Here is an 11,485-nt window from a genome sequence, read left to right as displayed (position 1 = left end):
ATGAAGAAAAAGATGGATTAAGTGTGAGTTAGTAAAACTGACAAACCAAATAAAGAGAAAGCTTTTTTTTTCCTTGTTACGAACGGACAGTGTAGAGCTTCTGTGTCCCACACAGTCATCTGAAAACCTGCAAGGAGGAGAAGTCAGTGTCGTTCCAGCTAGTCAACAGATTACAATTATGCAATTTTGCATAGCAACTGTGTGGTTTTATTCAGTTTCATCATCATCATCATCATCGTCGTCGATACCATGTCCAGATATAAAATATATTAACACTTTCAATGTCCAGTCAAAACAGACACATCATGCAGACACAGTACACAGCATGACATTACAGGTGAGTGGAGACAGAGAAGATTTGATAACATACTTTGGAAAGATTATTGCTTGATTTCAACCTTCATCCCTTTCTTACAGCCGTCCCTCACTGGAGTAGAACTGAGTACAGAAAGTGTGTGATGCTCGACAACATTTTGAACATTATTCAATTAATTCCACGTGTCCGCACATTCATTCATGCAATATAGAAAATATAATAATAATTATAATAATAATAATCCTTTATATGACTGAGGAGGCCATGGCAGTATCTATTGTTTTCAGAGACATTTGCTCATCAATGCTTGTTGTTATTGAGCTGCTTCTCTACAGTATTCAATAATTTTGTTCTAATCTGTTTGCACACATCATTTGATCATAATACAAGATCTTCAAACACCAAAATTCACCTTTTAAAGCCTTTCTATACACTTTAAATAATAATAATAAAAACATTTCACAAGGGTTCACAGGTTTTGGGGTAAATTTCCTCAGGTTGCCTTTTGGACCCTGCACCTCTCTGCTCAGGCCCAGAAACACCATCCACTCTGGCTGGAGGCTGAAGACTGTAGATGAACTCCAGACAGGAGGGAGAGTCTCATGCCTGCGTCCACCGAAGCCTTAGATCACATTGTCAAACATGTGCATGGACTGCATGATGTTTTCATCCTGGAGGAGGAACAAGGAGACAAAGTACTGAGAAAGCTGCAGGTGGAAACAGAGGTTTTGTCATTAAATGTGTATGTGAAACGGTTCAGAACATTTGAGGATGAAGACCTTTTGGCACGTCTCCAAGAACTCCTCCATGGTGACCACTCCGTCGTTGTTCCTGTCCATTTTCTGGAAGAGGCAACAGGCAGGTGCAGATGTTTCAAAGTCCAACTTAAAGACACACTGTGGACTCTTCTCATGTTTATATTCAGTTTTCTCACCAAATGCAAACTTTTGTTAACCTGAATTATTTCCACTCATGTTTGTCAGCTAGCAGCCTTGTTTGTTGCCTTTTGTCAGACACTTCTTGGCACATTAACATCAACGACTTGAGTTCATTGTGTTGCCATGCACTCATGAACATGCAGGTGCAAACAAATAAGGGACCAGTCAGAAGCGTTACAGGGTGCCTTTAAGAAGAAGAATAAACCTGCAGAGTGTTTTAGGTTCTCATTTTCTATGTAGAGCGTGTGCAGACCTGAACCTGCCTGTCCTGTCCTGTAGTTAAACGATCAGCACTTCCCTGACAAAACACAGTGTACCAGTAATGTATGAGGGACTGCTGAGCAGCTCTGGTGACACATGAAACACAGCTGAACACTTACAGTAAATACAAACTGTGTCAAAGCACAATTTAAAGTTAAAACAATCTTTAAAGTAACGTTCAAGTGAAACTCCGTAAAAGGAAAAAGACATGCATGTGTTGTTTCAAACTGATTTATTGGCTCGCTTTGTGTTTGGATGATTTGTGAGTTATTACCTGGAAGAAGTTGTCGACATGGTCCTTGGGAGCACTATCCTGCATGTTGGGGTAGGTGTACTTCCCCATCATGTCATAGATGGAGTGCATGATATCTGTCATCTCCTGCACAGACAGAGGGGAGGACAAGACATAAGGACAAATCAAAGTCACCCAGAGCTGCCAACACAACACAAGACACAGCTTTCATACGAGCGCAGAGAGAAGGAGAGAACGGGCGGAGCACCTCTCTGGTGATGCAGCCGTCTTTGTTGAGATCGTACAGATTAAAAGCCCAGTTGAGTTTATCAGTGATGGAGCCTCTCAGGATGATGGACAGACTTACAACAAAGTCCTACAGCAAGACAGAGAGATGTGATTTGATGAGGAAGGTGTTAGTAATATCAGGTGTGAGTCAAAGGGGAAAATGAAAGTGAGGAATGGAGAAGCATGTGGTTAAAATTCAACCTTGTGTGGAAGAAAATCCATATGAAAAATGTATCTTAAGTGTGTGTATGTGTTAGAATAAATGAGCATACATAAATAGACATACAGGAGTCTAGAGTAGTGAGAAAGATTGTAACAACGAATGAAAGTGCTTTACGATAAATCGGCAGAGTAAAAGTAGAAGGAAGGAGAAAAAAACATCTGGCTGGACAGCTGAGAGCGAAGGGATGGAGCAGTCACCTCGAAGCTGACCGACCCGTTGTTGTTGGTGTCAAAAGCGTCAAACAGGAAATGAGCATACATGCTTGAATCTGGAAGAAAGAGAAAAGAAAGTGACCCTCAATGTCTCTGAGTGACAAGCACTTAAACAGAACACACACACACACACACACACACACACACACACACACACACACAAGAATTAGGTAAAAGCAGCAAATCAGAGTGTGACAGATGCATGAAGTCACACGTCCTGCAGAGTTTCATGGGTTAAAAGAAGGCTTCTGACTGTCCCTGGTTTGACCCCATAAATTTTCATCCAAAGCAAAGACTAATGCCGATGGTTTGTCTGATGAGCACATCTTAGATTGAACTGAACCATGAATATCAGCCGGTGCAGAGTTTGACTGGAATAAAGACCTGCAAACGATCACCTGTCTTTGGGTCTGAACTCGCTGAAGACATGAGATGCAGGATCTTGCCTTACATAGGCTCCGACTGGTTGGAGAACAGCTGCTATTTGGACTATTTATTTTTTGGTAACATGAATGTTTTATCACCATTAAAAACACGAGTTGAAGGAAGAGGATCTGACAGACCTCCCTGAGGGAAGAACTGGGAGTAGATGCTTTTAAAAGTCTCTTCATTGACCACACCAGTGGGACACTCCTGCAGCAATGAAACAACACGGATGTATGTCAATGCATAAAACACACACACACACACACTTTCTGATGCTTTTAAATGATCTCAAAATGCATTATGTGTATAAACACTCCATGTTCATGTGCATCTATGACTGACGTTCTGCATCTATGACTGACGTTTTTGAATCCCCGGTAGAGGACCTGCAGCTCTTTCTTGCTGAAGTTGGTCTGCTGGACGAGCTGGTCGAGCCCCTCCGGTCTGTAACACACCGTCGACAGCTTAGCCTCATCCGTCAGGCTTCCTGCACGGAGGGACGGAGAGAGAAATGAAAGAGTCACTCCCCTGAGACACACACAGTCTGCACGAGATGCCTTGTCCAGAGAAACAGGAGACAGTGGTGACAAGAAAGAAGAGGAAAGTGAGAGTTAAAAAGGTCATTTTCTCAGTGACTACACAGCATGAAGAGGAGTCTGAGTGATGATGAACTCGTGTGTCCTGACACACTTGCTTTGTTCAGATGAAGAGCTTGAGCCAGAGCGATAGCAGGGGATCAGTTTGAGGAACCGCTGCTTTATGGTCTTTTTATTGGGTTTGGATGGTGGATTACCTGGAAACAACCAATCACAGCAGAGATTAGAGGCAGATAGAGTAGCCCACATCGGGAAACAGCATGTTAAACGGATAAAGCACGGGAAGGACAACACTCAAATACTTTGAATGACTTTTTCATGCAACTTAAGGCGCGCAAATTAGTTTGCTGACCTGGCTTTGAACCAGTGCGACCCATCAGATCAAAGCTGTTTGGAGAGCGTTCAGCGAGTGAGGGCTGAGCTCGGAGACGCGGAGGTCATTCAGAGTGGGCTGGAAATGTCACATATCAGTCAGCTTTCAAGTTCTTTGCTCTCAGATACACTATGGAAGGAAGTCATGTTTTTATCCTTTAGTTAACCAGAAGATCTTTTAAGAGATAGATCTGTCCACTAAAAAAAAACAAACCGAATCTAGTCTGATGTTAAATTAAAATACTTAAACTCAACCTATTTGCTCAACAACATCAGCTTGTCTGATTCAAATGAGGTGGAAGTGAGTGATTTGAAAGTGGGTGTGTCAGTTAAACTAGAAAAGAGGCCATTTCTGAAATTTAGTTTAAAATCTTGGTCAGTATTAATGATGATACAGGACTTTTAAACAGAGTTGGCTGGCTGCTCTGCAAGGCTGAACTTAGGCTCAGTGGTGCTTTGAGCTAAATGCTAATGTGAGCATGCTAGCATGTTTTGAAATGATTAATAACCAGCACCCCCATAACATTTCCTCCTTAGGCACCTTGACCAATGTTAAAATAACCAAAGTCACACTGACTCACAGCATCATATATATTCTTTATTCTCTCTTTCCAGCTCGTCACTGAGGCTAGACAATGTTTAAACACATCTCCATGTTTTTTTATGGCTGCACTACTCCATCAAATGAAAATAAGATAAACTGAGCATCACTTCAGACACATTTCTTCAAAAAGTACCCTGACATTGTGGGCACCTTTGGAAACTTTCTCCTCGAACTAAAGTTCTGTGAGTCTGACCAAAGTTTGGCTTCACAGCATGAGCTTCTAAAGACTGACTGAGCAGCAGTTCAGTGAGGTTTTAAGTGTTATAAGATGAGACGGGAGAGCTGAGAAAGATCCACACACATTTCTTGCTGTAACAATATAGAGACCGGACCAGGATCTGTACCTCCAACCAACCATCAAACAGAATATGGCTGATACTGACTGAATACCACTGAAATGAACATGTCATCAAGGAGGACATCAGGACTCCTCCATTATCAATGATTACCTAATTAGCATGTTCACACTCAATTATTCATCAAACCTCCACCCACTAAATATCACACATTACACACTGCTTCTCACTCTTCTCTCTTTGAATAATAATTTCGGTCATAGAGACATTTTTATCAGCTAAATGAACAATATCTATATCTTCTCTCAGTATCTGCATCAAACAGAATCAGGTGGAAAAACTTTTTCTGCATCCTCTAACAGTACCTGTTGACAGCGTGCCAGTCAGCCAGCTGTAAAAGTGTCTGGCCATCTTCAGCAGCCCCTGCTGCCTCTTTCTCTGCTCCATGCTGACTGTTTCAGGGTCAGCTCTGGCTCTTCTGCTGAGCTCTGGAATCACTTTTCAATCATCTTCTCAGTGCATCTGATGAGCTTCTTGGTCTGCAGATGTCTTTGTCCTTTTAAAGAGGAGGTTCAGTCATTCTCTGTCTGTCAATTAGCTCCTCGGTGTCTTTGAGCTCCAACACTCCTTTGTTGTCTTCTTATTTTGTTTGTTAGCCTTTTGGAAACCACAGTCTTTCTCTGTAAATGTCAGCTGATACGTAGCTGCAGCAACCGTCATCAACTGATTACTGAACAAAACATTTGCATTTCCCTTTCCCGTCCCAGCTCACCTCCTCCTCCTCCTCCTCCTCCCTCCTCCTGTAGGAGCACCAGAGGGTTGACACACCTGCTACAGTAAAACACAAACTTCCCCTTCATCCATCATTTCCCACATCTGATCTGAGGCTTAGCCTGCTCCCGAATTCTCTTTGTGCTCTGTTTGAGGGTCTCACTTGCTTTTCAGCTGCTGTGAGCATCTTGTTTTGTAGTCTCTCTCATCCAAAGCCAAACACAGAGACTTTATATTGACCCGAAACAACCCAGGAATAAAGAGATGCGGTCGATGTGAGGAGCTGGACAACAGACACTATGCTGACATGAGCTCACATAAATCATTCAGCTAAAGGAGAGGACGCCTCAACAACAACAATATCAATCAAATGCATTTTAAATTATTCCTAAATGCATCCTGGTGCCTGGTGGTGATACACTAATGTAAAATTAGGTGAAAGACCGTATTATTTGGTCCATTATAAGGTTCATCTCCAGATGATCATGTAATGTTCCTGCCACTAGAGGGCAGTGTTGAACTAAAGTCAGAAAACAACAGTTAAAGACCTCAGACTCACACAACAGAACAATACACAGACAGGAAGTAGTTACGGAGACACAGTGTTCAGCACATTTCAAACCAGACTTATTTTCACACCCTAAGAAACAGTTAAATGTTTGTAAAATGGTCATCAGTAAAGTAAACAAGGATTGCACTGCAGTCACACACACACACACACACACACACACACACACACAGCAGCAGCAGCAGCAGCAGACACATTCACACCTGAGAAATGTCCGGAAAAACAAAAGACTCGTTCTGATCAGCTTCAGCACAGGGACTCAGCGTATCAGAAGCACTTCCCTCATGTTACGTCACAAAAAAAATGAAAGTCAAGTTTGTGGACGGCGTGCAGACAGCTTCTGTACGAGAGCATGAATTATGGCTATGATTTCACTCTGTGAGAACTGAGCAGTTTCTGCCTTTGTGTACAATATGTCAATTAAACTATCACATACAGCAGCTGCACAGCTCTGGAAAAACAAACAAGGCTTTAGAGACACACACACACACACACACACACACACACACACACACACACACACACACAGGCAGTGATGATGACACAAACATCTCAGCTTTGATGCAGAAAAATAAAACTGTAAAATGCTTTTCCTCTAAACCGGAGAATCATTTTGCAGACAGACACAACAAAACCACTTCCCTGCTGCGTTATTTCTTCTCTCGCCGATATTTTTAGACGTGACAGAGTGCAGGATATATTTTATAAGTTACTGAAGTACTTTCTCGGGGCAGCAGTGTGATGTGACTCGTGCGCGCAGTAATCCGACAAACACAGGGCTGGAGGTTGTTCTTAGAGAGACAACGGCTTATAAACGTCTTCCTCAGCTGAGGCACTGCTCCAGCTGCTTGTATGAATTATATAAGATCAAAAACATTAGACGGACTGAATGCGGCCTGTGTAAAGGATTGTGTTCACGCTGTCCGTGATGTTACAATAAGAGCAAATGCAACATACATCAGTGGGTAAACTCTCTAACTTAGTAACCTTTAAAGTGTCTCACAGCACAAAACCAACATGTTCGATAGGCGAATTACGCAGACTCAGCAGTTACTTCAGCAGGGGCTGAGATCATCCAGCAGCCTCTCCTCATTTCTGGAGACCCTCTGGGTGACTTTGATCGCGTGAATCAATTCCAACAAATGCAGCCCGCTGAGGCAGATCAATACGTTCATCCCTGCTGTTATTAACATGTGCAAAGACTCCAGCGGTGCAAACAACTCAAAACTGTGGATGGAGAAAAGTCAGAGCGTCTGAGAGAAATAAATTAATTCTTTTGGTATATCTTTACAAGAAGTTACACTTCCAAAGGGTTTGTAAGTTATTTATGAAATCCTGAACCCCTTGAGCAGGTTTAGGAGCGTAGCATGAATCAGAGGGCAGACCTAATCAATCAGAATATTTGTAGGCAAACTTCTGAGGAGGGTCGAATCAATGGGCTTTCAATCAGGGATCAGGGAGGCAAGTTTATGGCAGAAAAAAAGCATCTGAAAATACTGACATGGGAGATTACTCACAGCGGAGAGGCATCATTTTCTGAGAAAAATGACCCACTGTAGGCTATACTTTAATAAATCCATCCATTTCAGACACGTTTCTCTCATAAACGTCCAAATCCACAGAGAAAACACAGAGGACAAAACTAACTTTTAGGAAGGACAAACTTTTCTTCCCAAAAGTTTTCCTTTTGGAAAATGAGCTAAAAAAAACAAGCATGTGTGAATGAATAAGGTCAACAGGAACATGAACACACAGGACCTAAGCAGGGAAGGAGTTTTTACTTTATATATGTGCACTCAGAACTTGTCAGTCCATTGTCAGAGATTATTATGCATCAGAGTAAAAGCAAATGAAACCCAAACATCTTTTCCTCATTCTCCAGCAGCATTTTGTGGTTTCTTGAGCGGTCGTGGCAGTTTAAGTAGGGTCATGCAGCACTAAATGAATGTTTGTAAGCTAATGCTGCCCGGGCAGCAGCCTCCGTACTTACCGTAATCCTCAGTAGGACACAGTTCAGATTATAGATGTCCATCTCATACAATCCAGGCACACACACGCACAAACACATCTCAGTTCACACACTCGTTCTCTTCCACTGGCTCCTGGGTGATTGTTACACAGGTTTCTTTGAATTGGTTTCACCTTGTGTGTCCTCACACAGAGACGTCACCTCATCCTTTGGATAGGATCAGCTTTGATTATTTGTTACACAACTCTGATCTTAATACAAAACTCTTCATCAGTCCAGACTGCAGCCAATTCCATTTGGCACATACAACATAAATCTATTTGGCTCTGACGGGGTTTTATGTTGAAATCAGCTCTGTCACCGTGTTATATAAATGGAATAGTTATGTTATCAGTGTTGACTGTTTTTGAAGCATTAGGGAAGAACCCCTGGAGAGCTCCACAAAAATGTCATGACTCAGAATTTATCTGTGCTGTCATGCAAACACACACGCACACAGTAAAGTAGGTTTGTTCAGTCATAAAAGCACAAGCTGCAGCTGCACAAGACACTGTCCCCACACTGAATTAGGACAGACACATGAATCTTACAGGAATAGTTATTGGAGATGATTGACACCACTCTCATGTCTGTCTGTACATGTGAAGCTATAACAAGCAGCTGCTTAGCTTAGCTTAGCACAAAGACTGGAAACAGGGGCTGGAGCTAGCCTTGCTGTGCGGAGTGGTAACAAAGTCCACTGTACAAAAATCAAAGTGCAATCAAAGAAGTAGCAGGTCTATGTCACCTAACAACCTGTAACACCATCGTTTGGTTATTGCACTTTGATTTTTGTACAGACAAACCAAACGAGATGTTAAGTGTTAATTCGGTACTCGGTGGGTGTTGTTGCCATTGGATGGAGCCAGGCTCGCAGATCCCCCCCCCCCCCGTTTCCTGTTTTTATGCTAAGCTACGCTAACTGACGTCTCCCTGCAGCTTCAGCGGGAAAGAAAGCAAGTGGATTTCCCAAAGTGTCGAGCCATCCCTTTAAAAAGAAAAAAGCAAAGCTGTCTCTCCACATGCCGTCATGGCTCAGCTGCAGCACAGCAGCACTCAGTCAGGGTCACCGTAACATGTGAAGTCCGGTGTAGAAAGTGATGACTTGAAAAACATGCAGTATCTATAATGTATGAGCAGTCAGGAGTAAACAACGTGAGGTTTTCAGCAGCTTTACAGCACAGCAGCTGCACATGAAGACCACTTTCTGCTCAGTCTGAATGGCTTCAGCTGATAAATCTTGCATTTGTCACAGACTTCTCCCATAGGCAGCTGTTGTTGGTTTCTTCATCAATGCATTCAACATAAGTGTGTTTATTTGGCAGATTAAATATTAAGGTGAACAGTAAAGGCTGCAGTTGTGCCGGTTTGTGCCTCGGGCTGTTGAGCACCACGACGTCCCTGTGCAGCTTCATTCTTATGTAAAAAGGTTTGTTTGTGTCTCCTGAACTCCCCCTAAAGCCTCTGTGTTCATGCACCTGTTCACTGTTTGGTTAACCTGCTGCTGAATGGATATCACGCTAGCTACTGTGCAAGCAACAGCCATGAGTTAAATACAACTTCATCTTTTCACCATGTGTCCATTTCAAAGGCATTTAAACCGGAGCAGCTCTGAAAGCAGTTATTTTTATAGCCTTCACTTATTTAGTTAGGTTTAAAGGAAAAGGCTATTTCAGGAAGTTGTCACAAGATTGTCAGACCGACTTTGCAAGGCACTAAGTGTGTGTGTGTGTGTGGATGCGTGCGCTTGTTAGAGACAGACAGGCGAACGCTGATGTTGACTGAGCTATAAAGAGGTTTGTCTTTGCAAGCACTCATGAGGAAAATAAAACAGTGAAGAGTCTGACAAAGATAGGAGCCTCAGTCATCTAATTAAGCTACACACACACAAACACACACAACACACACTGACAGGTATAATTTTACATGAGAAGAAACAGATGAGGCTCCTCTTTTCTTAGATTTCTTCTGTTCTGCTCTCTCCTCGCCGCCTGAGGCCATATCAGTGAGTTTATCCATTAACGCCACCACAAGACACCATTCATGTGCATCTTTGAGACTTTTTCTGCTGATATGAAGTCGTCCTTGTTGTCTTTGCACTGCATTTCATTAAAAACTAACATGTTAAGATAATACGCCCAACATTGTACCGTTTATTACAATCTGTTAGTCCATCACAGTTCTCTCAAATCCCAAAGTGAAATCTTAAATTTGCTTGTTGTGACTGACCAGCCGGTCAAAACACAAAGATGCTGAATTTACAATGAAAATAGGAAGAAATTACTTTTTAGAAGCTGGAACTGGTCATTACAGGCCGATCTATTGCTTCACTTCCAGTCATTTCACTGTAGATGTGACTCAAACATTCAGATCTGACAGCCATGTGGATCTTTATACCAACACTCCTCTCCTCACTCAGACACATCATCTCACAAAGCTTCCTGTGTGTTCATGTTCCTGTTGACCTGACCTGCATGATGCTGGAGCAGCTGGTGACCTATGGATGATACAACCAGGCTGTTTTTAGGAATATTTGCACAGATTCTTATTTGCAACAGCTAGCAGACTAAAGCAACGCTCTAAAGTTCATCTTGAGGTGAAATACCAATTAAATCGTCTGTAAAATCAAATCTCCAGTTCACTCAGAGATCGAACTGAGGCTGCTGCAGCTGTGTCCATCTCCACACACACACTGACTTTGAACACCGGCTGGTTTGCAGCAGCTACTGTCAGGTGATGAAACAGGATTGTGAGGTATTAGATATTAGTGTATTTTTTGTCGGAGCAAACCAACCAAAGCAAACTTTCATGAGCGCACAGTGACTGGAAATCGAAGCCAGGTCAGCAAACAGCAGTAAATCAAGCCAAGGTTCCCAGAAAAAGATGACAGAAAGTGATACCTGTGAGCGGGTCGTAAGATCTGTCCAGCTCTCTGGAGTCAGACAAACTCTGCTCCTGACTCCGGGATTTCATGTTTGTTTCAGTTCTTACCAGACCACCGCGCTGAACCTGCCCGATCTGTGTGCGCGTCGGAGCCGCAGCTTGTCTACGACTTCTGCGACTTCATGCCTGTTTGCATGTCACTTTCCTGCAAGCATCAGCCTGTTTGCGCTGCACACTGGTCGAGGATGAGAGGCAAAAAGCGCCAAAGTCCGTGCAAAAGCTCTCCCGCCTGTGTCCCTGCGCGCTCCGATCCAAACTGAACTCTCTCCTCCTCCCGCTCAGCATCCGTGCGCTCTCACATCCACACTTTGCGCCTCACAGTCACTATGAGAGGCTTCTGTGGGCTGCTTTGGAGGAATCTGATGACTTGGATGATTGTCCAAACACTCAAAAATGACAGAGTCCGACTGTCAGCCGGAGCATCTGCATGT

General features: G+C 42.9%; 1 protein-coding gene across 4 annotated transcripts; it reads right to left on the bottom strand.

Moving 5' to 3' along the window:
- Window positions 1–188: 188 nt before the first annotated feature.
- On the bottom strand, window positions 189–11,485 carry LOC143319808 (A-type potassium channel modulatory protein KCNIP2-like). 4 transcript variants are annotated; one of them, XM_076729029.1, is made up of 9 exons: window positions 11,012–11,485; window positions 3,591–3,689; window positions 3,259–3,383; window positions 3,034–3,103; window positions 2,456–2,526; window positions 2,016–2,123; window positions 1,790–1,894; window positions 1,096–1,158; window positions 189–987 (listed from the first exon to the last, which is right to left on the bottom strand). In XM_076729029.1, the coding sequence occupies exons 1-9, from the start codon at window positions 11,082–11,084 to the stop codon at window positions 940–942; spliced, it is 762 nt and encodes a 253-aa protein (XP_076585144.1). In that variant the 5' UTR covers window positions 11,085–11,485; the 3' UTR covers window positions 189–939. The 4 variants fall into 4 exon arrangements, with proteins under 4 accessions (XP_076585144.1, XP_076585147.1, XP_076585143.1 ...); XM_076729032.1 differs by having other exon boundaries at window positions 3,259–3,419; window positions 3,585–3,689; window positions 11,012–11,216; XM_076729028.1 differs by having other exon boundaries at window positions 3,259–3,379; window positions 3,587–3,689; window positions 11,012–11,216.

The sequence above is a fragment of the Chaetodon auriga genome, chromosome 4, assembly GCF_051107435.1.
Source record: "Chaetodon auriga isolate fChaAug3 chromosome 4, fChaAug3.hap1, whole genome shotgun sequence".
Classification (NCBI taxonomy): Eukaryota; Metazoa; Chordata; class Actinopteri; order Chaetodontiformes; family Chaetodontidae; genus Chaetodon; species Chaetodon auriga.
This window is presented reverse-complemented; position numbering and strand designations above follow the sequence as displayed.